The sequence below is a fragment of the Emys orbicularis genome, chromosome 4, assembly GCF_028017835.1.
Source record: "Emys orbicularis isolate rEmyOrb1 chromosome 4, rEmyOrb1.hap1, whole genome shotgun sequence".
Lineage (NCBI taxonomy): Eukaryota > Metazoa > Chordata > Testudines > Emydidae > Emys > Emys orbicularis.
The window spans coordinates 3,621,254-3,648,466 of record NC_088686.1 but is presented as its reverse complement, the minus strand read 5'-3'; the positions used below and the strand labels follow the sequence as shown (position 1 = coordinate 3,648,466).

The following is a 27,213-nucleotide window of genomic DNA, read 5'->3' as shown; positions in this document are numbered from 1 at the left end:
CTAGGGGGGTAACTGCCAAGGTAGCCCGGGAGGGGTGGGGGAGGAGGGAAGGAAAAGGACACACTGCAGTTTAAAACTTTAACTCTTATTGAAGGCCAGCCTTCTGATGCTCGGGCAATCATCTGGGGTGGAGTGACTGGGTGGCCAGAGGCCCCCCCACCGCGTTCTTGGACGTCTGGGTGAGGAGGCTATGGAACTTGGGGAGGAGGGCTGTTGGTTACACAGGGGCGGTAGCGGCGGTCTCTGCTCCTGCTGCCTTTCCTGCAGCTCAACCATACGCTGGAGCATTTCAGTTTGATGCTCCAGCAGCCGGAGCATCGACTCTTGCCTTCTGTCAGCAAGCTGACGCCACCTATCCTCTTCAGCCCGCCACTTGTTCTCTTCAGCCCGCGATTCAGCCCGCCACCTCTCCTCTCGTTCATATTGTGCTTTTTTGCACTCTGACATTGACTGCCTCCACGCATTCTGCTGTGCTCTGTCAGCATGGGAGGACATCTGGAGCTCCGAGAACATACCCCGAGTCCGCCGTTTTCTCCTTCTAATCTTCACTAGCCTCTGTGAAGGAGAAACATTTGCAGCTGGTGGAGGAGAAGGGAGAGGTGGTTAAAAAAGATTCCACGTTAAATTTTGCTGTTCACATTACACAGCACATGTGCTTTCGTTACAAGGTTGCATTTTTCCTCTTATATTGAGGGCCTGCCGGTTTGGTGTGAGAGATCACTCACGCAGTGCCAGGCAACAGATTTCGGCTTGCAGGCAGCCATGGTAAGCCACAGTCTTTTGGCTTTTTTAACCTTCTTAACATGTGGGAATGGTTTCAAACAGTAGCGCCCTCATTTCCCATACCAAGCACCCGTTGGGTTGGCCATTTAAAATGGGTTTGCAATGTAAAAGGAGGGGCTGCGGTTTCCAGGTTAACATGCAGCACAAACCCAACTACCCCCCCCCCCAATTCTCTGGGATGATCACTTCACCCCTCCCCCCACCGCGTGGCTAACAGTGGGCAACATTTCTGTTCAGCTGAGCAGGAACGGGCACCTCTGAATGTCCCCTTAATAAAATCACCCCATTTCAACCAGGTGACCGTGAATAATATCACTCTCCTGAGGATAACAAAGAGCGATAAGGAATGGATGTTGTCTGCATGCCAGCAAACACCGGGACCATACGCTGCCATGCTTTGTTATGCAATGATTCCAGACTACGTGCTACTGGCCTGGCGTGGTAAAGTGTCCTACCATGGCGGACGGGATAAGGCAGCCCTCCCCAGAAACCTTTTGCAAAGGCTTTGGGAGTACATGAAGGAGAGCTTTCTGGAGATGTCCCTGGAGGATTTCCGCTCCATCCCCATACATGTTAACAGACTTTTCCAGTAGCTGTACTGGCCGCGATTGCCAGGGCAAATTAATCATTAATCATTAAACACGCTTGCTTTTAAACCAGGTGTATTTACAAAGGTACACTCACCAGAGGTCCCTTGTGTGCCCTCAGGATCTGGGAGCACGCCTTGGGTGAGTTCGGGGGTTACTGGTTCCAGGGTGATAAACATATCTTGGCTGTTGGGGAAACCGGTTTCTCTGCTTCCTTGCTGTGAGCTATCTTCATTGTCTTCATCATCATCTTCCTCGTACCCCGAACCCGCTTCCCTGTTGCGTGATTCTCCATTGATGGAGTCAAAGCACACGGTTGGGGTAGTGGTGGCTGCACCCCCTAGCATGGCATGCAGCTCCGCGTAGAAGCGGCATGTTTGCGGCTCTGCCCCAGATTTTCCGTTTGCCTCTCTGGCTTTGTGGTAGGCTTGCCTTAGCTCCTTAATTTTCACGTGGCACTGCTGTGCGTCCCTGTTATGGCCTCTGTCCTTCATGGCCTTTGAGACTTTTTCTAATATTTTGCCATTTCGTTTACTGCTACGAAGTTCAGCTAGCACTGATTCATCTCCCCATATGGCGAGCAGATCCCGTACCTCCCGTTCTGTCCATGCTGGAGCTCTTTTGCGATCCTGGGACTCCATCATGGTTACCTGTGCTGATGAGCTCTGCGTGGTCACCTGTGCTCTCCACGCTGGGCAAACAGGAAATGAAATTCAAAAGTTTGCGGGGCTTTTCCTGTCTACCTGGTCAGTGCATCTGAGTTGAGAGTGCTGTCCAGAGCGGTCACAATGAAGCACTGTGGGATAGCTCCCGGAGGCCAATAATGTCAAATTCCGTCCACACTACCCCAAAGCCGACCCGCAAAGGCCGATTTTAGCGCTAATCCCCTCATCGGAGGTGGAGTAAAGAAACCGGTTTAAAGGGCCCTTTAAGTCGAAAAAAAGGGCTTCGTCGTGTGGACGTGTCCAGGCTTAATTTGATTTAACGCTGCTAAATTCGACCTAAACTTGTAGTGTAGACCAGGCCTTAGTGTTTGGTTGTTTGAGAATTTTGCATCTACCTGGAAAATCTGTTTTGGAGGCTTACATTGGTTTGGTTTTGAAATGATCTAGCTGTTACTTTTACTGACTTCCCAATAAAGAGCAAAGTACAGAGTCTAAGTCAGACACTGTGGAGAGGAATAGATAAAATTTTGCAAAGGCCACTTAATTCTCTTATAGCTTTTTCATCAGCATATTCAAAGAGGACAGTGCAAAAACTGAGGTTTTATGTACAGTGTCCCTCAACATTTGTGCTATACTATGTGATTTACTGACATTTTTTTCAAGAATTCCATGACTTGCAATAGGACTTTACATTTTGGCAGAGAGCTAGTCCTTTTGCCACAAACTACTTTTTACTGGCTAAGTTATTCGCTATTAGAAATCACCATGTCCTCTGGATTTTGCTAACTTCTCATTTTTGGCATGCTGCCAGAAAACAGTGAACATTGAGTTAGCCTGGCACATGCACTGCTCTGTTTCTTTGTGCACCTCCGCCAGCCCCAGTCAGGCCAGGCACAGTCAGGCAAAATAGATCCCACTCCCTACATCAGCACACCTTCTGGGATATAACATGGTGCACTGGGCAAGGAACCAGTCGTTCAAGTCTCACTCATACTGAAAGGTTAATAATTCAGTAACCTTTCAAAGAGTTTATTTTTTCTAAGCAAGAGTCCTACCCCACTGAGAGGTTACACAAGCTGGGATCTCTCATATGGCAGATCCCACTCAATCATTTAGCCACACTATGGTTCAGAAATAATCTGTCAAATTTAACTGCTCAGCCATGCTGTCTGTAAAATGGGGCTACTCATGCATACAGAATCCACCCTTTCAGTGAGTGATGCATGTTGCTCTACAGGGCTCAGATGCTACTGACGACAGGTAGAATTGGCATTCAATAACTGATATTTATTTCTGTTGTAAGAACTTAGGTTTACTTAGGGTTTTTTTTAAATGTTATTTCCTATGTTAAAATGTTTTTAGGTCATGAAGTCAAGTACTCATGAAATGCCAGAAGTAAGGTGGTCTGTGCAACCTTAATTCTACCTGCCTTGTTTGTGCATTATGATAGAAAAATCATATGTGATCATGTAAACTTTGAAATATTAATAAAGAAACAAAGGATACAACCATTCTTGGGTTTTTTTTTGCTTTTTTATTGTAGCATAAAAATTTGCCTGTATAAAAATAGCTCAATAAATGTTTTTAAAAATTGCATAGTGTTTCCAATTTCAAATTTTTACCTATAGTAACCATTGGATGATACAATACCAGAACTACTGTAGTTCTACTCTTTTCTTGGATACCAAGTATACATAAAATATAGACCTCCATTTGGGATGGGCCAGCATTGGTGGCAGAGAAGGGAACGTGATTTAATTTTGTATCCATAGTCTAGATATGTCATTTATTCTCTGCTGCTCTAATATAAACTAGAGATGACAAAAGAAGAAATTCTGGGGGTTTATTTAACAAAATTAAGTTGACATTTCTGAGGCCATCATAGTGTATCCAATACCCATCAATCTGGAAAGCTGCAGAATAATGATGCTCCTCTTTATTAAACAATGTGGCACCTTCCAATAAGTACCTGCAAATTAAGGCAAACAGAGATGTAACCATCACAAACATGCTCTTTCTGGCAGTAAATGCTAAAGAAGAATGCTACTGTCGATGGCAAGCATTTAGTTGTCTTATAAATAGTTGTTGTAGAGAGGAGCCAGCATTGCCCTTGACTCCTCTAAGTGAGCTGTTTTCTTGCCCCAGGTGCCTGATGTCCATTTGAGCAATTCCTGGAGCAAGAGTGACAGTCTGTAGCAAGATAAGATCATATGACTAGTCTGCCCTTCAGAAAAGGCTTATTTTCTGTCCCCTTCACTCCAAATTAGTATAAGAAAAAGCATTAAAATAACTTTCAAAATCAATCTGGAGTGTGTTGCTGCTGAATTATATGGTAGAGGAAAGTTGTGCATTGGCAGGGAAGAAGGAATGAATGAGCTAATAGAAATGGGATAGTCTAACATCTATGACTCCATTCAGCATGGCATTTTAATACAGGCAGGGGGGAAAAAGTTAGTGCTTTGGTCCCATGTGGCCTTCAAGTGATGCTTACTCCAAAACTCAGATATAGTTTGCTATACACTAAGAGGGTTGCCTGCTTCTTCAGGGCCTGAAGCCAGCCAGCCCTGTTCAATTATCAGAGCCAGCTGGCAAGGGATCAGGGCTGAGAAAACTCAGTTGAGAGGAGATGTGCTTTTGCGGCAGGCCCTGAAGCATAAGGACGGGAGGAGAGGTAGGGTAGTGTAGCAGGTATTCTCTTTTCAGCACTGAGAAGAAAATAAGAAAAGTCTTCAGGCACTGTAGCCCAGGGTCAGCAGAAGAACTTCTGTTTTTTTTTTTTTGTTTTGTCTAATTTTTATATTTAAATAAAACTGCCTAGAAAAAGACTTGGGTGTGGCAGTAAATCCTGCCTGGGAGGGTCATGAGATCCCACCTGAGTGAGGGGAAACTGAGGAGTGGCTAGCCCACAAGTAGCCTGAGTAGGCGGTGCTGTGACAGCTATGCACGCAAGAAACTCTCAGCAGGACCATGATCGAGCAGCAGTTAGTTCTGTCTCTTCTATTAGAGATCGGTCTGGCTAGCAATCTGCCTGACTCGCACCCCGGTGAGAGAACCTTTGCTTGGCACACAGGAGAGCAGGCTGGGTTTCTCTGTTATCAGGGTTTCTAATGCTAGTTTTAAAGCTCATGCTCTAAAGCTGCACTATTAGTCATATTTGGTTGCTTCTGCAAACTGTTGCTTTGCTCCTATAAAGCAGCCTGGTTTTTCTTTGGTTGGTTTTTGTCTCTGTCTTTCTTTTTCCACTAACTGTCCCCTTATTACTGCTTTAAAGTACTCCCCAGGATGGATCCTATAAGGGATTTTCCTTCAAGGTAATCAACAGTTTTGCATTTTATTCACAAAATATTTGTCTTTTAACAATAGATTTCTAAAACTCCAGCTTCTTTCTGAGTTGTGCTTTCTTTTCACAGAGACAGACACATGGTTAAAGAGAGAGATTCTAATTCTAACACTGAGGATTATAACTTCATTAACGTTTAAAGATTTCATTAAATCTATTTAGCATGTTATGGCAATTTCAGAAGCAAAAGTAAAGTCCATGAAGATGTAAAAACCCCAAATATTCATCATGTCCCGTTCTTTATATCATGGTGATGCTATTTGATTTTCTTTTGTTTTTTTAAAAACGGAGCTTATTGCCTGTGACAATGCGGTTCTGGCGGAACCCAACTGAGAGTGCCAACTCAGGACAAATTGCTCAAGCAGGGCAGTTACAGCCCAAGGCTGGGGTTTTCCCACCTCTAAGGCAAACCAAACCAACCAGACTAAGAGGACTTCGGTCTCACCCCACTGGCTAACCGCAAGTCTCATAAGCAATCTCCTTGGACACTCCAGTTTCCCAGATTACCACCAGTGCCACTCGTTATGGGGACAAATGGTTATGAAAACCAAGACCCCAGTAAAAGAAAAAGGTTCTCCTAATCCCAAAGGACCAAGCCCCAGACCCAGGTCAATATACAAATCAGATCTTACCCACAAATCATGCTGTTGCCAATCCTTTAGAATCTAAAATCTAAAGGTTTATTCATAAAAGGAAAAAGATAGGGATGGGAGTTAGAATTGGTTAAATGGAATCAATTACATACAGTAATGGCAAAGTTTTTGGTTCAGGCTTGCAGCAGCGATAGAATAAACTGCAGGTTCAAATCAAGTCTCTGGAATACATCCCCCACTGGGATGGGTCCTCAGTCCTTTGTTCCAAGCTTCAGCTTGTAGCAAAGTTCCTCCAGAGGTGTGAAGCAGGATTGAAGACCAAATGGAGACGAGGCATTAGCCTTATATAGTCTTTTCCAGGTGTAAGAACACCCCTTTGTTCTTACTGTGGAAATTTACAGCAAAATGGAGTCTGGAGTCACATGGGCCAGTCCCTGCATACTTTGCTGAGTCTCAAGGCATATTTGCCTTTTCTCAATGAGTTCATTGTATAGCTGATGGTTCTTAATGGGCCATCAAGCAGGCTAGGCAGAGCTAACACCAGCTTGTCTGGGATGTCACCCAGAAGCATAGCATAAGTTTGCAACACAGACAGTATAGAGCCAATATTCATAACTTCAACTATAACACTGATACACACATATAGACAGCATAATTATAACCAGTAATCCATAACCTTGTCTTAGACACCCCATTTGACCCCCTTTATACAAGATTTGGGTGCCACTACAGGACCTTGGTTGCAACAATGATCTATATGGTCCCAGATTATATCAATAACGTCACACCCCCAACGCAAAATTGATGCAGGAAGGGATGACACAAACATCGCTGACTGCATCCCAAGAGCTCCCCATCCTTGGGTCTGTCTCACTACAGCTAGCATTGGGTTAGAAGTTATACCAATGTATAACAGAAATGGTTTATCAAAGTCATGTTCAATAACATGATTGAACCTCTTTACAAACTCAAGGTAAAACTTAGTTAGAACAATAGTGGATTGGATCTGCTCTTGCAGCATGGTTCCTGAATGTCTCATGTGATTTTGCCACGAGTTAAAGAAAACAGCTACTTTACTCATACAAGCTTTGGCAAATATTTGGAACCCAATTAACATCAAGTCAATGTAGATATTAAGGTTGTTTACAGTACAGGAATTTTGGCCTTTAGCCATGAAAGCAATATGGTAGTGCGCCTCGGTTTCCCTTTTTATACAGCACATTAGGTCTGGAATGTCTTTTCCCCTGTAAAAAGTTCCAATACTGTTTACAGGCATTAACTGTGAAACACCATTATAACAAGGCCTTTTAACATAAAGTGTGTTCTCATGTATTCCTTTTAACCTGTTCAATGGATTTTCCAAAAGATTAGGCACATTGTACATTTTTACAGTTTGTGGTAATAGCAACACATTTATTACAAAAATTACCATTAGCAATAATAACAAATTCATTGCAAGTGTCCATTTACAATCATGTTTGTCATGGCACACCTTTGGCTTAATACCATTGGAGTTTGGGCAATTTAGGGTTAACCTGTGGCTTCCCTTTGCAAAATTTAGTTTTCTCTTTCCTCCTTGTCCTGCAGGATCAAACCCTGATTTCTTTTGCTTAACAGAATTCACTGGCTGATGGGGTGGGCTCTTTGTGCTAACAGCTATTAGCAAGTCCTTCCTCTCCCAGCCAGGCAAGTAATTTGCATTACCACAGACAGGAGCCAGTTCACCAGTTTTCATATTCTTAACTGCTATCATTTCCAAGGCTGGACTCTGTCTTAAAGAGATACCACACAAATCCAAAGAGTCTGAGGGTGAGAGTTTGCTTGATCTCCCCTGCATCCTCAAGCATTTGGCCATAAAACTGTTCTGCTCTGAAACACCAGTAACCAAATCTGTCCTCAGACCCTGAAGCACAGACTGCTCACTTAACGAATTAGCATGGAGACAGTCCTGTCCCAACCCCATTGTCTTCCCAACAAGATGGCCACGCACAGCCACCTGGTTATAGGGCTGCTTAACTTTCTTAACAGCTCTTACTCCATCTGAGACCTTCTCAAAGCTACCCACACTGGATCTTTCAAAAGGAAAGTCAGTGGATCCATTCACAACAGAAAATTTCTGGCTGTTAGGAACTGAAACTTCCTTGATTAAATCACTCTCACGCCCTTCAGTTGCAGTGAACTGCTTGCACAGATTACCATGAGGATTCCTTTTCCCAGGAGCTTTTCTAAGCAGCAAATCACCCCTCACAGAAATTTTGCCCTTACCCTCTTCACCTAGGGCTTGCTCTAAAGGAACACTTCCCTGAGCAACAACAGACTTTTTCTGGGTCTTACTTACATCCAGGATCACCTTTGGCCCATCAGGCAGATTTCTACACAATCCCCTTTCAGGCAAACCCATAGACTTCCTAGATAAAAGGTTAGAAACATTTCCCTTTCCTTTGCCACACACAAGTTCAGGAATCCTTTCCTTCTTGCTACAAGTTTTCACACCATCAGTAGGTAACACAACCAAATCACCTTCATGCTCTCCTTGTGCCCTGGCTAGGATATCACCCTGATTAGACAGAGTTGCTACACCCTTTACCAACCACACACTAGCAATAGGCAAAATATAAGCACCAGAATTGTCTGGTCTCTGGGATTTTGCTAAGACACTAACTGGATGCAACCTAGTTACAGTGCCATTCTCCCCAGCAGACACCAACTTAAGACCATTCCCTTCCTGGGCTTTAGTTGAATCCAGAACCAAATCTGATGCAACTGAATTACTCTCAACCATCACAGGCTGAAAGGCACCTTCTGTCTGCTCCACAGACAAAAAAGAGTTGGAGACACATTTTCCTTTACTAGACACACAGTTTGGGATTTCATTTCCCTTGTCCCAGCACACCGGGCTGTTCACAGACAACTGCTTGGAGACTGGGGTAGCTTCCTCCATAGGCAAGTCAATACCCCTGACAGACACAGGCACATTTCCTTCACTGTCCCTATTCTTTACACAGGAAACAGGTAAGGTATGGGGACACTCATCTTCCACTCTCCTTGCCTTCCCAAACTGCTGACTAGATAAAGCCATCAGCTCACAAGACTGCCTAGGCTCATCCAAAATCTCCTCTCCCTTCGCTTGATCTAATTCCAGATTTACTTTTGAGACATTAGATAGACATTCAGAAACTTCATTCCCATCCAAACAGCTACTTTCCAAAGACAAACTTTTGGAGAAACCCTCCATAGGCACAACCTTAGGATCAATCCCCTCCTGTGCCTGGTTTGTGTTAACTTGACTGACCATAGCTTTAATATCATTTCCAATCATAATATCCTTAGGGAGTGTGTCTTTTACTCCCACAACCATGGTGCCCTCAAATCCCTTCCATTTCAGGTGGATTTTAGCCAAAGGCACCCTGACAAAATACTCAGAAAAGGCTACAACAGTCACATCTTCACCTGGCAAATAATCTTTCTTCCTGACAAGACTTGCTTTAACCAAAGTGATATCTGCTGCGGTGTCCCTCCATGCCATACACCTTACTCCATTCACTTCTGCACTGCTAATAAACTCTGCATTATTTCCCCCATATTTAGCTTTAATGTGAGTTTTAAGGTCAAATTCTTCAGAGACCACAGAAACAGCATTTGCACACAGGGCACCAATGCTGGGCTCTGTGTAGCTTGCCTGTGAGTTTATAACAACAGGGTTAGCATTTGCCGTGGCATTTGGGGTTGCTGGTTTTGGGCTGCCCTTCAGTGTTGGGCAGTCTGGTCTCACGTGGCCCAGCATACCACAGTGATAGCATGTAACCTGTTTCATCCTGGGATGTGAGTTCCTACCCTCCGGGCCCCCTTGAACTCCTTTAGAAGAGTCAGGTTTACTTTTAAATCCTTCCCTCCTCTTGAACTGGGGAGAATGGTGATTAGTTTTCCCCGGGGTTTTACACCCTTCTCGAGCCCTGTTTTGGGTATGGGCATCCGCAATCTCTGCTGCCCGTAGGACTGACTCAGGGTCCCTATCACACACAGCTGCTCTCACATTGTCAGGCACAATGTCTAAGAACTGTTCCAAAGTTATTAAATCCAGCAGTTTTTCAAAACTCCCATGCGCCTTGGCTCCCACAACCCACTTTTTAACAAAACCCATCAGCTTATGAGCACATTCTACAAAAGTACAATCCTTAGACATTTTAAACTCTCTAAACTTAACTCTGTAAGATTCAGGAGTAACCTTGAACCGCCTTAACACAGAATCCTTAAACCGCTCATAATCTAAGGCTTCTTGTTCCCCCAAGTCATTAAATACCTCCCTGGCTTTTCCAGTCAGTCTGGTCAGCAGGATAGGCATTCGCTGACCCTCGGGGATCTGGTACAGATTGCAGAGGCGTTCAAAGGTAGATAAAAACTCCTCTATATCCTCAGTATCGTTGTAAATGGGACACATCCTTTCCCAGTTTTTCTCATGGCGGGGGGGAAGTGGAGTACCAGGTGGGGATGACTTTCTCCGCTCTTCCATTACTTGGAGCTGAAGTCTGGCCGTCTCCTGTTCCATCTTGTGAGTCTCCTGTTCCATCCTGCGAGTCTCCTGTTCAGCAGCGAGCAGCTCTAGACGCCCCTTACGAGCTCTCTCTTCTCTCTCATCTGCCTCCTTCTCTAATTGTGCTATTTTTTGCTTCTCCAGCAATCGAAGATCTGCTAGCTTCTGTTCATGCTCAAATTGCAGTTTACTTGTCACCTTTTGCATCCTAAATTTTTCTGCATCTTCTGTAGCCTCAGGTAAGGGCTGTGCTCTTGCCCCCTGATCACTGGCTATTAACAGATTTCTCAGTTCTTGATTTGTAGCTTTCTTTCTAAAGCTTATCCTCTTTTCTGAACACAAATTTTCCAGGGCTTTTTTGCCAAGTCCCTCATATGCTCTTTGCTCAGCCATTGCAGCAGCTCTTTAACCAACAAAACTCTCAATCCCAAAATTCAAATTTGGATAGCGTGGGGTTCTGACCCAAAGCTTAATTGACCTGGTTCTGTGGATCCAAGCACGACTACGCCACTGTGACAATGCGGTTCTGGCGGAACCCAACTGAGAGTGCCAACTCAGGACAAATTGCTCAAGCAGGGCAGTTACAGCCCAAGGCTGGGGTTTTCCCACCTCTAAGGCAAACCAAACCAACCAGACTAAGAGGACTTCGGTCTCACCCCACTGGCTAACCGCAAGTCTCATAAGCAATCTCCTTGGACACTCCAGTTTCCCAGATTACCACCAGTGCCACTCGTTATGGGGACAAATGGTTATGAAAACCAAGACCCCAGTAAAAGAAAAAGGTTCTCCTAATCCCAAAGGACCAAGCCCCAGACCCAGGTCAATATACAAATCAGATCTTACCCACAAATCATGCTGTTGCCAATCCTTTAGAATCTAAAATCTAAAGGTTTATTCATAAAAGGAAAAAGATAGGGATGGGAGTTAGAATTGGTTAAATGGAATCAATTACATACAGTAATGGCAAAGTTTTTGGTTCAGGCTTGCAGCAGCGATAGAATAAACTGCAGGTTCAAATCAAGTCTCTGGAATACATCCCCCACTGGGATGGGTCCTCAGTCCTTTGTTCCAAGCTTCAGCTTGTAGCAAAGTTCCTCCAGAGGTGTGAAGCAGGATTGAAGACCAAATGGAGACGAGGCATTAGCCTTATATAGGTTTCAGAGTAGCAGCCGTGTTAGTCTGTATCCGCAAAAATAACAGGAGTACTTGTGGCACCTTAGAGACTAACAAATTTATTAGAGCATAAGCTTTCGTGGGCTACAACCCACTTATGCATATGCATCCGAAGAAGTGGGTTGTAGCCCACGAAAGCTTATGCTCTAATAAATTTGTTAGTCTCTAAGGTGCCACAAGTACTCCTGTTATTTTAGCCTTATATAGTCTTTTCCAGGTGTAAGAACACCCCTTTGTTCTTACTGTGGAAATTTACAGCAAAATGGAGTCTGGAGTCACATGGGCCAGTCCCTGCATACTTTGCTGAGTCTCAAGGCATATTTGCCTTTTCTCAATGAGTTCATTGTATAGCTGATGGTTCTTAATGGGCCATCAAGCAGGCTAGGCAGAGCTAACACCAGCTTGTCTGGGATGTCACCCAGAAGCATAGCATAAGTTTGCAACACAGACAGTATAGAGCCAATATTCATAACTTCAACTATAACACTGATACACACATATAGACAGCATAATTATAACCAGTAATCCATAACCTTGTCTTAGACACCCCATTTGACCCCCTTTATACAAGATTTGGGTGCCACTACAGGACCTTGGTTGCAACAATGATCTATATGGTCCCAGATTATATCAATAACGTCACATTGCCTACTTGGTAATCTATCTCCATTAGGTTAAGACAAGAGTTAGTTGCATGCCCCTATTGCACACAGGGTTACCAACCCTCCAGGATTGTCCTGCTGTCTCCAGGAATGGAAGATGAATCTTTAATTAAAGATTGTCATGTGATGAAACCTCCACGGATACGTCCAATCAAAACTGGCAATCCTAATTGCCCATGACTTCTGAACTATTGCAATAATTCAAGTGTTACTGAAGAAGGGAGTAGCCTCCTCATTTGGGGTATGCTACATCGTGTAACACATTTACCCCTCAATACACCACCTGAACCTGTTTTAATCCTCTTACATTCCCACCCTCCTTCTTTACTTAGTATATACACCACTCTCTTATGGGAGCAGAGAGATGGCCCATAGCTATACGATACCCCTTCCCTTTATGTTTAATTCTTTTAGGTTACGTTTTCTAAAGCAGTCCCACCACTAGCTTTTTTAAAAGCAGTCATTTGGTATTGTTTTACTGGAAGGTTTAATCCCCTAACATTCCAGGGGAACCAGACTGTTCCTGATTCTTTAACCATTTCTCAACATAGGGAGCATTGTCTTTACCAATACCCCAGCTTCCTCGATCCATAACCCCTGGATCTTATATCTATACAGTATTTGCTTGAGAGCTTCCCTACACCCACATCCCCTATGATCCCTACTTATAACATAACCATAAACCGTACACTAACTCCTGTACCATTATTTGTTGGAAATTCTTAACTTTCCTAACAAACAATTGTATGAACTTCTGCCCCTGAGACAGCATTTTTCTTATAACAGGACATGTTCTGTAGTGTATTATATTACATTCAAGCAGGGTGGATTGATTTAAATTTCCAATTTAAATCATGAAGCAAGAACCCTTGTTTTAAATCAGATTTTTAATCGTATTATTTTTACTTTTGATTTTCATAAAGGTTGAGTCATTGTTATAATAAAACAGGTTGATTTGCCACTAAAGTTGGTACTGTTTTGCTAATCAAGGAAATACACAATATCTATACACTGATTAAGCTTAGCTTGCATTTTCTTAAATTTTACATCTATTATAGTAGAAAATTCCTCTTCCTGGGGGTTAGAAAGTTCGCAATTGAGACACTTAACTTAGAATATCAGGGTTGGAAGGGACCTCAGGAGGTTATCTAGTCCACCCCCCTGCTCAAAGCAGGACCAACCCCCACTAAATCATCGCAACCAGGGCTTTGTCAAGCCTGATCTTAAAAACCTCTAAGGAAGGAGATTCCACCACCTCCCTAGGGAACCCATTCCAGTGCTTCACCACCCTCTTAGTGAAATAGTGTTTCCTAATATCCAACCTAGACCTCCCCGACTGCAACTTGAGACCATTACTCCTTGTTCTGTCAACTTGAATCTAATCATTTGCTATTTCTTGGTCTACTACATTTGGTTCCAGTACTGAGGTTAGGAACTTCTGGGCCACCTCAAACATGTAGAAAGATTTTAACTACCATTTATTTTTATATATTTTTTAATTTTAGGATTGCCAGGAATCTGTAAAGTTTTTTTTCTCCCCCCCCATGAAGCTGCTTGCAGATTTTCATAAATTCACCCTTTTCCTCTGTACAGCTATGGAACAATCTTGATAGAAGGATACATGATTGCTCTTTGCTCACCAACCAGCAGACCAAATTTGGTGATGAATCCTGGTCACATGCCACCTGAGGCGCGCACACACACACACACAAGAGCTGGCTGGCTCAAGAATTGAAACCTGGTCTCTAACTATATAAATGTACTATGACAGTGTGGTCTAGCTGAATTCCTGTTGTGTGCCAGGATCCTGATCCAGTGTGCCCTTTCAATCTTGATTTGACTGTCAGAATCAGAGCTTTGGGGATCCATATTTCACAGGACTCTATGAATTTTCCTCCAGCCCCCTCGAGCAGTCCTAGAATACTCATACTTTTCTTGCTGCCCCTATTTTTCAGATCTTCCAGTTTGTGTCAATTCTTTGACTTGAGACTCTTGGGCTGCCACTCCTGCATGTCCACCTCAATGCTGATCAGTCTTAAGTCCATGTCTAATGGCTGCTGCTGGTTCATTGGGATATCCACTGTGTGTTAATTTTTCTTCCAACTTGCTGAAATAGGTTGTCAGCACCACACCTAAACTGGAATTAATCTGTGCCACTATTGTACTAGTCATCCCCATATCCACTGATTCTCCTCTGGACTCAGATTCCTTGGTTTGCATGTTGCCCCGTTCCCCCTTCGTTGTGGTTTTTGTCCAGTGACCATCCACCACCAGTGTTTGAGACAGAGAAACTGCAGGGCCCGCTGCTATTCCCCTCTGTGCTGCACTCAACTCTAGCTGGACCCAACCTTATACAAGGCCAGGGAGAAGACCACCCTCTGCTCCTTTCACCCCTGCCTCTGCTCGTCACAGCGCAGGGGTCACACACCGCTCCCTTCCACTCCCCTCAGCAGTATCGCGATCCCTATCCCCGGCCTGCTCGCGCCACTTGCTACAACTTCCTCAGAGGGGGAAGGGGATGAGGCGCTAATCGGCACAGCTGCTGCTCTGTGATCCTCCAGGATCCAAGGTCCCCCACTACTGCATTGCCAGTGAGTTCAGGGGGCAAGAGGGGGAGGAGCAACAGCCCACAGTTCAACTGACTCTTGCAGTCTTCTGGGGGGGGGTGGAGGGCATGGATCACCCCTTAGCTGCTAATGGAAGAGGAGGAAAGCTAGTACCGTCCTGCTGTGTCAACAGTGCCTTTGGGGGGTGGCCCAGCCCACAGCTCCACCACTCTTCACAATCCTCATAGACTCATAGACTATAAGGTCAGAAGGGACCATTATGGTCATCTAGTCTGACCTCCCGCATGATGCAGGCCACAAAAGCTGACCCACCCACTTTCCCTTAACTCAGCTGTTGAAGTCTCCAGATCGTGATTTAAAGACTTCAAGTCGCAGAGAATCCTCCGGCTTGCGACCCCTGCCCCATGCTGCGGAGGAAGGCGAAAAACCTCCAGGGCCTCTGCCAATCTACCCTGGAGGAAAATTCCTTCCCGACCCCAAATATGGCGATCAGTAGAACCCCGAGCACACAGGCAAGATTCTCCAGCCGGACCCTCATTTTACCAGCGATGGCACGTTATTGCCTAATTGACTAAAATCATGTTATCCCATCAAACCATTCCCTCCATAAACTTATCTAGCCTAATCTTGAAGCCAGAGAGGTCTTTTGCCCCCACCGTTTCCCTCGGAAGGCTGTTCCAAAATTTCACCCCTCTGACGGTTAGAAACCTTCGTCTAATTTCAAGCCTAAACTTCCCCACGGCCAGTTTATATCCATTTGTTCTCGTGTCCACATTGGTACTGAGCTGAAATAATTCCTCTCCCTCCCTGGTATTTATCCCTCTGATAGGGAAGGGAAGCCAGATATGCTGCTGCTTTGCTTCTATTCTCCCCCTTTGCTAGGAATCTGAGCGCTTATCTCCTGCTAGCACATCATCAAGGAGGGGTGAGAGCACGTCTTTTCACTGTGTGTACAATGGGCCTCTCCCTCCCCCTTCCACCACTACAGACACACAGTAGTGGGGGTTGGGGGGCTGAGGCCCTCAGTCTATCCCTGTAGTGTTAGCTAGTAACCCCTGTCTTAGTTCCACCTGTTCTCTACTCTTCTGAGCTCTCCCCACATCTGAAGGCAGGAAATGGGGCCTACCTGGGGGCTCTGTTGTGAATCTTATGGGTAAATAGGGAGGGGGAGCTCAGTCTCCTTCCTTGCTCCTCTGACAGTCACATCACCCTTCACTTTCTCCTCGTCAGGCATGCTAAGGAAGTAAAATTTGGATTCAAAGTTCTCTGATGCTTAACTGGGTCTCAGCTAGAACCCTGTATATCAAAATGCTATGTCCTGTAATAATGCATTGAAATATCTGCAGTTAGATGTATTTTTGATAATTAACAGAAAATAGGAAGGCTGGTTCTGAAACCCAACAATTGTTCTAAAGGGATTTTGACAATAAGAAGTTAGCAGAAATTGACAGTGAGCATGACTGTCCATACTGCACAAAGAACAGGAGTACTTGTGGCACCTTAGAGACTAACACGTTTATTTGAGCATAAGCTTTCATGGGTTTATGCTCAAATAAATGTGTTAGTCTCTAAGGTGCCACAAGTGCTCCTGTTCTTTTTGCAGATACAGACTAACAAAGCTGCGACTCTGAAACCTGTCCATACTGCTTCATGATTACTGACTCTAAAAAGGTTTCAGAGTCGCAGCCGTGTTAGTCTGTATCCGCAAAAAGAACAGGAGTACTTGTGGCACCTTAGAGACTAACAAATTTATTAGAGCATAAGCTTTCGTGGGCTACAACCCACAAAACCCCTTTCCTTTACAGATTATTCAAAAGGATTATTGGACTCCTCCTAAAAACATGAAGTGAAGAGAAGCCGTTTGCCTTGTTAAATATAGTTTTAAAATACTTACTTGTGATCAGATAAATCCAAATGATATGGTACATATGCCAGTTCTTCTGGCTTCCATTGCTGCATATTTAAAACAACAAAAGGCGGTGCCCCATGGCAGAAAACTCTCTGGGTGAATTCTCTTAACCCATTACATCTGCAAGTAGAGAAGCAGAAATGGCAATTATTTCACTGGGCAAGCAGTACAATTAAGCAGGTTTTATTTCACATCCAGACAAGGTTTACACTTCATTAGGGCAGGTTTTGTCTTGTATTAGAATTTGGTTTGTTTATTTTATGCAGGAAGGTGTTAATGGCTGTCATCATGTGTATCTTTGATCCACAGCCAATCACAGACCTGTGAAAGCTGATGGGCTGCTGGCTATCCTTCATTCAGTCTACAGGGAAGCAGCAACTCACCTCCTTTATGGAGTATGACAACTGGACCCAATAGAAGCTGCTGCCCAAAGCACTGGGACACACAAAAGGCCAATCAGCAGCCACTTCATGCGGTCCAAGGAGTTTCCCAGGGGACTGATTGGCTTTCTGCCTCTGACACAGCGAAGCAGTTGTGAGCATGGCTCGGAGGGTACAGAGACAGAGCTCCTTTGCGCACAAGACTGGATGGAGAGGCAGCCTTGGAAATGGTGAGCAAGAAAATTGGTGGCTGTTTGTTCCCGCTCTGCTCAGGAAAACAGGACTTTGGGTACATTCTTTGTGAATAAAGACAGCACCAAAGATACCAAACTCATGTCAACACTCTCTCCTAAGAGAAACAACCCAGCTATGTCCAGAAGAATGGCTAACGGCTCAGGCCAAGGAGCAACAATAATTCACAGTAAATTTAGAGGACACTAGCCAGTTTACTATTTGCTTACCAACTTACTGCTTGAACCAAGCTGTCCTCTGGTGGTGGGATTTTCAGGTGCCCTGGGGAACGAGGTGCCACATCTCACTGAAAGTCAGCAGGAGCTGGGCACCTTACTACCTTAGGCACCTTTGCAAATGCTACTATAAGGGTCCAGAGCGTCTCTTTTTGGTAATCTGAGGCGATACTGCTGTTAAATGCAATGGTGGCACTTGGTGCAGCAGGAGCCCAGATACTTCACTGTTGCTAGTTACCCCCTTTAGCTGGGATTTTTAAATGGGCCTCTGGTACTGGCCAGCAGTGATGTATGCCAAATACACAGCAGACACTACCCCAAATTGGAGGTATCTCAGTGGAGGGAGACAAGGGAGGACTATGGCCTGGGGCTACAAAGGGACTCAAGCATTACAATGACAAAGACCTCCTGCACTGGGGTGATCTGTCCCCTAAAAGGTAGTGGTGTGAGGGGTCAGCACCTCACCATCACATCATGGCCTTTAAGATATTTTGGGAGGTTGGATGTGCAAAGGCCTCAGAGATACTGGGAGAGAGGACACGGTCCCGTGAATAAGTAGTGGTTGGGAGGAAATCCCCATTATTGTTTCATCACAGGCCTGGGCAGAGTGGGCAGGGCAAGGTTCTGCTCTCTCCCAGCCAACGGGCAGGACCTTTAGCAGGGGGACCAGTTTCTATGCTGCCTCTTCCTTCATAACAAGGGAGTCATCAGCAGGACACGACCGGCCTGCTAAGCCCTTGGAGCCTGGGGACTAACGGGGGATAAGAGCAAGCTGAAAGAAGGTGCCTAAGGCTCTACAGCTGGCCGAAGTTATAACCCTAGCTCCAGGAGCGGCTGTGTGGAGGGCAGGGGGAGGTGGCTGTGTTATCTCCTGTTTCAGGGAGGGTATTACTAACCTGAACCATAGTCCCAGATCCGGGAGGAGAGTTGAGGGGACTCCTGTCAGAAGGAGTGACTGCCTTAAGGGGACAGACAGAGAGGGACTGTCTGAAACCCCAGCTCCAGGAGTCGGGGGAGGAGGAGGGGAAAAAAAGAGACTCATCTTGAGGATGGAAATCAGAAGGATGGTTTGAAACCCAGCCCAGCAGCTGCTAGAGACTGAGGAGCCACTGAGAGCAGGTGCCTACCGCAACACACTGGGGAGAAACTGCTCAGCAAACCAGATCCTCTAGAAGAGAAGACCCCTACTGGGCCTCTGAGTCAGAGAACAGGCCAGAGAGGGGCTGAGAGAGCAGTGCCAACCACTTCATGCCGTCCCTGGCCTGGAACCCCGAGGAGTGTGCAGGCCTCGTTTCCCCTGCCAAACCCAGCAAGAGGACTTCGTAAGGCCTTCAACAAGTGGGCCATGCTCAGAGAGGCCAGGGACTGTGCTCCCCTCATCTAGGGCAATGGGCCACCTGAGGTATAGGACTCTAACACTCAGAGGGGACAGGACTACTACTAACTTGACCAGAACACTGAGGTCGTAACAAAGAATCAAGTGGCTAGATGGCGATTGGTCTAGCAGAGGAGGGAAACTGAGGCAGAATTATAGACTTTAAGGCCAGAAGGAATCACCAGCTCATCTAGTCCGATCTTCTGTACATCACAGGCCACCAGCACCCGTACACTAAACCCAACAACCAAAATTAGACTCAAGTCTTACAGCCCACAGGAAGCTAGCCTATTACATGCTGCAGGCAGAGAACAAGAGGAACCAAGGGACACCAGTGCTTGAGGCCTCCCCACTGACAGGGAAATGATTAAGATATACCCAGATAATTCTGGCAAGTGACTGGCCTGAGATGTCTGGTTTTGCCACAGGAGGCACTCTGGTGCTGAGTGCACGCTATAACACCAACTCCGAGAACACTGTTCTGAAGCTGGTTTGGCATGCTTCCTCCTAACCCACATCCCACCCCATCCTGGGCTCTTGGATCCATTTAGCTGAACCCAGTTGTAAGAATAGGACAATGCCTCTAGCATTCTGCTGACTCAATCCCCCACTGTCTGTTTTGCTCTTCCTATTCTGCAATCTCCTAGCCTCTCTTCCCTCCCCCAAACTTAGTCCAAACATTTCCCCCGGATGTTGCCCTGGATTTTCCCCTCCCACACAAGCCTCTCAGATCCAGAGCCTCAGATTCTCCTTTGCCAACTAATCCTTATAGCACCATTGTTTCTCCTCACCCCCTCTCCAGACTGTTCTGCCCACTATGTTGTACAGGGAGATATGGAGGGGAAGCCACACAGATCAGTGTGTTTGGTAGGCAGGAGCAGCAGGTGTGAATATAGCTGCTGGTTCTGGGTTTATGAAAGGCAGCTCCCCTACAGGAATCCATGGAAAAATGTGTACAGTTTGAGGAGTCCAATGTCATCTTTGGGCTGAGACCAAGCACAGAACATTTCAATCCTAGGGAAAAGTTTTGTTTAGCAGTGAGCAAGTGCAAACAGGCTAACAGACCATGCACCCTCTGTGATAGCAAATACACACTTTCATATCTATTATGCACTTACCCATACTGTTCACACAGCTCAATCTTGGAACAGAATAATTCATCTACTGCCCGCTGAATCAGGTCTCCATGAGGAATTTCTTGGGGAGGACTGAAATAGTTAGGGACATTTGATCAGATTTATTCTGTACTTGCACAGTATAAAATCATTTAACCACAATGACTTAAAGAGCAATCCCTAAACTCAATACAAACAAAAATCAATCATCCCGTGAAAAAGAGTCTTTAGAATGCTGTTTCTTGTCCAAGAACCTAGCTACTTTAGAGCAAATAAATGTTTTCAATGTTTAACTCAAACGCCAAACCAACTTCTCCTGAACATGACTGCCATATTGAGAACTCTGCTGTTGAGATTCAAGTCTTTCAGCTATGCAGTCAGCTAAACCTGATCTCATCTTGCCATGAACAAATGTATCGTAACAGTGACATGTACTGCACAATAAAGCCAAAAGGCTCTGTCCTATTCTGTACTCTAGGATCACCCACAAGGGTGTCCATCAGACCTTCCTTTCCCTGGTGTTTGTGTAGAGGCAGGTAGTCCAAATATCTTACTCAGACAAAATGTATGAAATATAGAACAGAGTATAGACAGGAGGGCTGGTGCTTGGTTGATTCATCACATATTTCAAATATAGACCTAAAAGGTATCTTTACATGCTCTTCAGCACCAAGTTCATTTTCACAGTACAACCATTAAGCACAGAGGTTTTTTGTTTTTTAAAAACAATATGAGAGAACTACCTTAAACCCAGTCAGAACAGCTTCATTGGTTAGTTGGCATGCCTCGCTGGAGAAGCAGTGTAGATTTAGAAGGTAGTGGTCTCCTAGGTTGCAGCACTAGTGTTGTAAGAGTCCAGTTAGAGAGTCAACTTTAAAATAGCAAGCAGCTGAAAGTCTCTTGTATGGAAGGTATTAAACCTAAACTACTATTGCCTCAGAGCACAGACCCAGTCATTAAAAGTTCATACTTGGCATGAGGGGATTAGACAAATTTGTCTTCTACCTCAAAAAAGTTTACAGCACCTGTTATTTGCATGTGATTTTTCATCCAACTATTAAATCAGACAAAGAATGGTGGAAACAAAGCCTTAATTGCTACACTTATTGCTGTATGAAATTAACATCTTGAGGGTACAGCGCTGTAATTTAAGGACAGGACAGTTACATAGCATCTGGGTCACCATTAAGCAGAGTAAGGGGGTGCAATATGACCTGACCAGCTAAGAAATCGGACACTACAAATTGGAAAAATGCTTTCATTGATGCACAATGCCTGCAGTGAAAGGGTAAAAATTCAAAACCTGAAGTATCCAAGTCCAACAGACTTTCAAGCCCATGAAAGCAAACGCCACAATCTGTAAGAGAGAAGTTATAGCAGAGAGCCCTGTGCCTTACCATGTGGTCAATATGCTGCAGTTGTAACTTTAACTCATCTGCATCAGCTGCTAGTATAAAAACCTCATGGCAGAAGTAGACAGGATTCCAGCAGAGGAGGGTGAAGAATCACTGATCATGATTCATACTGGTACCACTGATGCAGCAAGAGCTCTCAAAGTTTCTGCTAGACAGATTTGAGAGTCAGGTAGTAAAACTACATTTCTAGCTCTTTCAGTGATCATTCTGAGCAGGTCAACAGAATTCATAACCCCAGAGATGTGTGTTTTGGCCTAATGTACTTCATTAAGGAATTAAGGCCTTCCTGCATCTTCTCCAAGACTCAATTCTTAGCCCCCCTCGTCAGACTTTGTATATGTTTTAGTGTAATACACTCTGGACTTGGGTACAAGTTGAGACTACTAAAACTGAAGTAGAGAATGCAACAACTTGCTTAATAATGTAATGCAGAGTTTCAAGATAGAAGCACATTACACCTCTACCCCGATATAACGTGACCCGATATAACACAAATTCAGATATAATGCAGTAAAGCAGTGCTCCGGGGGGGGTGGGGCTGTGCACTCCAGCAGATCAAAGTAAGTTTGATATAATGAGGTTTCACCTATAATGCAGTAAGATTTTTTTGGCTCCCGAGGACAGCGTTATATCAGGGTAAAGGTGTACTCCAGCATCTGAAGGTATCCTCAGTGGTTTGGGAACTTGTTACCTGAAAAAGTACCTCTCCCCTAGCAACCTATTGCCCCAGTTCCAATCAGAGGTGCTAGAGCCCCTCCATTTGAGAGATGGAGCTGCCAACAGCAATTTTTCTGTGAAGGATGCTTAACTTTGAGACTCACTCTCCCTACTGCTTTTGTCCATTTGAACCTCCCTCTGTTAATTTCTAGGTATAACTGCAAAGGTCAACTCCACCTCGCTACTGGGGACACATTTACTAGTTTTAGCATTGGGACAGGACAAAACAGTACTGTTGCCGTTCTACATTTATTCTTTACTGTGAAACAAAATCCATTTTAGGCACGTAATTTATTTTGCAAGTGTTAATCTGTAGTACGAGGACCCAGCATGAATGACAGGCACCTCTGGAGAGTTCTTAGTCACAATAAGTCAACAGCTACAAATGCGAGAGAGCAATTTTCATATCACATGCTCCAAGCAGAGAGGGAAGAAAGCCCAACCCAGCAGTATTTGTTAAACAGCTCTCCAAGCCAACACTCCCACTGAATCAGTGAGCATCAAAAGCAATTACACTTTACCACTGCAGTGTAGAATATTAGAGACATGCTCTGCTGCAATTAATGCAATATTCTTTTTAATCACTGTCAGCCAACCCTAGGCCAGAAGGGCTCATTTCTAAGTCTTCTACAGCAATTTGAATGATTTGAGTACACAGGGTGTACACATTTGCTACAGATACATACAACCATAGATGTATTCTAGCTGATAAAGGCACTTTGACAGGTAATACTGATCTCTTAAAAACCAGAGTTACAGCCCCCCTTGAAGAAGTTTGTTTTATCACAGTTGCATGCCAGCATGTGCAGCAACTTACTTTATGTTAATTGTTCTATGCAGATCTTCCTGCATACGAGTTGGACACCTCAAATTTGAACAGTAGCTCTCTTGAATGGTAGACATGAGACTTTCTAGATTCTTTGTAAAGTTATCATGCTCATTTCCAAATAAATCGATTTCCAGTGAAGCTTTGTGAACTTCAGATTTGTACTGTTGCTTCTCCATCTTGTCCCAAATCCAAAGCAGCTTCACTGTTGTAAAATTATAGGAGTCCATTAAGTAAAGAAAGTAGTCGACAAACTCTCTACCTAAATGAAGGGAGAGCTCCTTGGGGAAGTGTTCATTTTCATGCAGAATGACATACAACAACATCAAGAATCCATCGATAGTGCAAGTATTTTTCAGATTTATTTCAACATAAAGTGGTGTGCAAGATACAGCTTTCCGGCCAGCTTTGATAGTAAAAACCCCTCCCCAAGGGAGCACAGGCCTCCAAAATGAGCAGTCTGGATCATAATTATTTTTAATTGATGCTTTGATCTCCTCAAACAGTGTCTTCATCCTGCAATTAAGAGAAAAAGTATTAATATATTGTACCAAGAGCATTCCGTTTTGGAACAGGCACACACTTAGAATATACAGTGAGTGGACCAGAACTTAAAAACAAACAATTTAAGTACTATCAGTATACAAGGCTTCCAAGCACAGTCAGGAGCAGCCCCTGCTAAGAATCAAATGGCTTTGAGATTTCCCTAGTTTAGATATAGGTTTCTTCCCATTTGACCCAGCTAATTACTGGTCTTTACTAAAGAAAGTCTTAGTGATTAATTTTAAAGCATGAGTGGGCATTGGAGGCATTAAGCTGTACCTTGAGAGATTCAGTCTGCAAGAAGGGATGAGTCACTCACATATAAAGGATGCTGTTATCTCCTCTAGAGTCCAGGCGGGCTGACTGACTGGCACAAGAAGTGTTTTCTTGCTGAATATAATCTGTGGTTAGTCACTGCCCACTGTTTGTCACCAAACTATATAGGTTACTTTAGAGGACAGTTACCACAGAGAAATGTGAGGCAGTTATACTCAGCTTAGCTTAGGTAAGCTGAAAGTAACTTGAAATCAGTTTACAAGGAATCCCTGAATGTGTGACTAGGGCATATCAGTCTTAAACACTACAGAAAGGGTCTTTTTGGCCCAATGTCTGATGCTAGGTAATGCTGCATTTGAATTCTGAACCATTCAGTGCTCTAGACAGTGAAATGACAATACATTATTGATAAAGTATTCGTCCAGAATGAGCCAGCGTTCAGCGTTTTGTAACCCTAGTGCTGCAGGAACTGTTTAGGACCTCTAGTTTTAGGAAGCACTAGCATTTGCAGTAGAACCTGTGTTATGAACACCTCGGGAATGCAGGTTGTGTTCATAACTCTGAACAAAACATTGTTTGTTTCTTCAAAAGTTTACAATTGAACATTGACTTCGTACAGCTTTGAAACTTTACTATGCAGAAGAAAAAAAGCTGATTTCCCTTAATTTTTTTTAGTTTATGTTTAACACAGTACTGTACTGTATTTGCTTTTTTGGTCTCTGCTGCGATTGCGTACTTCCATTTCCAAATGAGGTGTGCGATTGACTGGTCAGTTCATAACTCTGAGGTTCTACTGTACTTAATAAGAACACCTACATCAGGATACAGATACAAGGCTTTTTCTCCAGGGAAGAAAAGTGTCATGTTTAATATTTAGGCAATAACTATTGTAAAAGCTAAGGCTTTTTGTGGCTCCTTGCAAGTTAAAACTTAAGACTTCCAAACTCAAATGCATTTTAGTCTTGTAGACTAAAGACATCCTTTTTTCATATGGGAAGAGAGGTGAGCCCCTCTGCCACCATATACAGTTTCTAGCAAAGTCATTTTCTTTAGGCTTTTATTTCAAGTTATGTCCCTATAAAGACAAGAGAAATGTAGATCATCATTTCTGGCTTCAGGGTAGGAAAATAATGTGGACTAAAACTAAAGACTATTTAAACAGTAAGGCATCAGTTAATTATAACCAAGAAACTCAGCACAAGTCCATTACTCTTCAGTACATAAACTTTGCTTGGTTATTTAGACCCAATGTTCTCTGCCATTACAGCCTGAATAGGGTAGAAAGTACAAGCCAAATGATGACAAAGCAAAAGACGTGAAGGAGAAACAATGGGTTGGGGATAGAAAACAGAAAGAACACAGGGACCTGAGACAGTCAAAAGCTCAGACACATTGACAGAAACACTCCTAAGTGTCACAACACCTCCCCTATCACTACTGCTCAGGAGCAATTGCTTGTTTCTGCCAGAAGCTGATCTGCAGCGGTCGCTCTTGGGGTCCCAACGGGCAGGGGAAGCTGCTCTCTCCCTGGGGTTCTGCTCAGGGCCCACCACCTCACTTGGGCCGAAGCACCATGCTGCTCACAGGGTGCTAACAATGCCAGGAGGGAGCAAGCACCCCGCCTGCCTGTACCTTTCCCAGCTCTCACCACCAGGGCCCGTCATACCCAGCGCTCCTCCCACTCGCAGGGGCAGGGCCAGGCCAGGCTGCGAGGATGGTGAGAGGAGCTCTGCAGAGCTGGACCCATGGGATGGTCCTGGGCTCTGCCCCAGAGCCAGGGCAAGGTCACCTCTTGCAGAGTTCGGCTGCAGAGAGGATTAGGCACAGGGGAGGGTCCATCAGGGCAGCAGCCACCTGGCCCAATGGAGGCAGCGCAGGAGGAAGGTTCACAAGGCTCTCCCCACAACCACCCCTGTGGTAACCCCACCCACCACCACCAGCAGTCCCCCCCCAGAGCCCCCATGAGTTCCCCCCACAGGCCACCTGCACCCCACCAGGTGCCACCAGCACATCCCCCCCCCAACCCCCACGGGTCCTCCCCCCAACCCCCACAGGTTATCTGCACCCCACCAGGTGCCACCAGCACACACCCCACAACCCCCATAGGTCCTTCTCCCTCCCCAGCCCCCATGAGTTCCCCCCACAGGCCACCTGCACCCCACCAGGTGCCACCAGCACACACCCCACAACCCCCATAGGTCCTTCTCCCTCCCCAGCCCCCATGAGTTCCCCCCACAGGCCACCTGCACCCCACCAGGTGCCACCAGCACATCCCCCCCCCAACCCCCACGGGTCCTCCCCCCAACCCCCACAGGTTATCTGCACCCCACCAGGTGCCACCAGCACACACCCCACAACCCCCATAGGTCCTTCTCCCTCCCCAGCCCCCATGAGTTCCCCCCACAGGCCACCTGCACCCCCCACAGGTGCCACCAGCACACACCCCACAACCCCCATAGGTCCTCCTCCCCCCCAGCCCCCACGAGTTCCCCCCACAGGCCACCTGCACCCCACCAGGTGCCACCAGCACCCCCCCAACCCCCATAGGTCCTTCTCCCCACCGACCCTCCCCCTCAGCCCCCATGGGTCCCCCACAGATCCTCCCCCCGCACGGGCCCTCTGCTCCCCCAGCAGGTCCCGCCCCCACGGGCCCGAGCGGGCCGGGCCTAGGCCGCTCCGCGTACCTGTGCCGGCCGCGCCGAGCGCCCCCCCGGCCGCCACATCTACCCCGCGGCCCGAGCCCGCCGCACGGCCCGGCCAGGCCCGGCCGCCGCTTGTTATTACGGAGGGACCCCGCCTCCCTGCGTCACCAGGCCCCGCCCCGGAACGGGCTGCGGGACGGGCTAAAGCGCCGAGGGGCGTGGCTAGAGGGACTGGGGCGGGGCTACAGGCGGCGGGGGTCCGACTGTGGGAACAAGGGGCAGGACAGTGGCAGGGCCAGGGCGGGGCTGTGGGAACGGGGGGAACAGAGAGACGTGGGCGGGGCTAATGGGTGAGGGGCGGGGCTGTGGGAACGGGCGGATAGAGAGACGTGGGCGGGGCTAATGCGTAAGGGGCGGGGCTATAGAAAGGGGCGGGGCGTGCCAACATGGGAGGAGCTGAAGAGCCAGGGTCTCACAGGGGTGCCTGTTTCACAGAGGGGTGTTTATTATTATCATTATTCCCCCTCCAGGGATGTGGAGCCTGTCATTTATTTTTTTCATTCTCACATCTCTCATAGGACAGGCCATAAATCTGTGGCAGCCTGCTCATAATACACCCTGCATGTGAGAGGCCTAGTCATCTGCAG

General features: G+C 45.7%; 1 protein-coding gene across 1 annotated transcript; it reads right to left on the bottom strand.

Annotated features, from left to right (window-relative positions):
• Positions 1 to 3,572: 3,572 nt before the first annotated feature.
• On the bottom strand, positions 3,573 to 26,655 carry C4H14orf28 (chromosome 4 C14orf28 homolog). The gene is made up of 5 exons (XM_065403624.1): positions 26,609 to 26,655; positions 23,097 to 23,621; positions 20,151 to 20,240; positions 16,796 to 16,930; positions 3,573 to 4,004 (listed from the first exon to the last, which is right to left on the bottom strand). The coding sequence occupies exons 2-5, from the start codon at positions 23,618 to 23,620 to the stop codon at positions 3,818 to 3,820; spliced, it is 936 nt and encodes a 311-aa protein (XP_065259696.1). The 5' UTR covers position 23,621; positions 26,609 to 26,655; the 3' UTR covers positions 3,573 to 3,817.
• Positions 26,656 to 27,213: the final 558 nt, after the last annotated feature.

Bases quoted from the DNA above. Each gene is read 5' to 3' on its own strand.
- C4H14orf28 (XM_065403624.1), bottom strand. From the start codon at position 23,620: ATGAAGACACTGTTTGAGGAGATCAAAGCATCAATTAAAAATAATTAT. The intron at 20,241-23,096 runs GTAAGTTGCTGC...TAACTATTTCAG, and splicing joins CATAGAACAATTAACATAAA to TCCTCCCCAAGAAATTCCTC. The intron at 16,931-20,150 runs GTAAGTGCATAA...CTCTACTTGCAG, and splicing joins GAGCTGTGTGAACAGTATGG to ATGTAATGGGTTAAGAGAAT.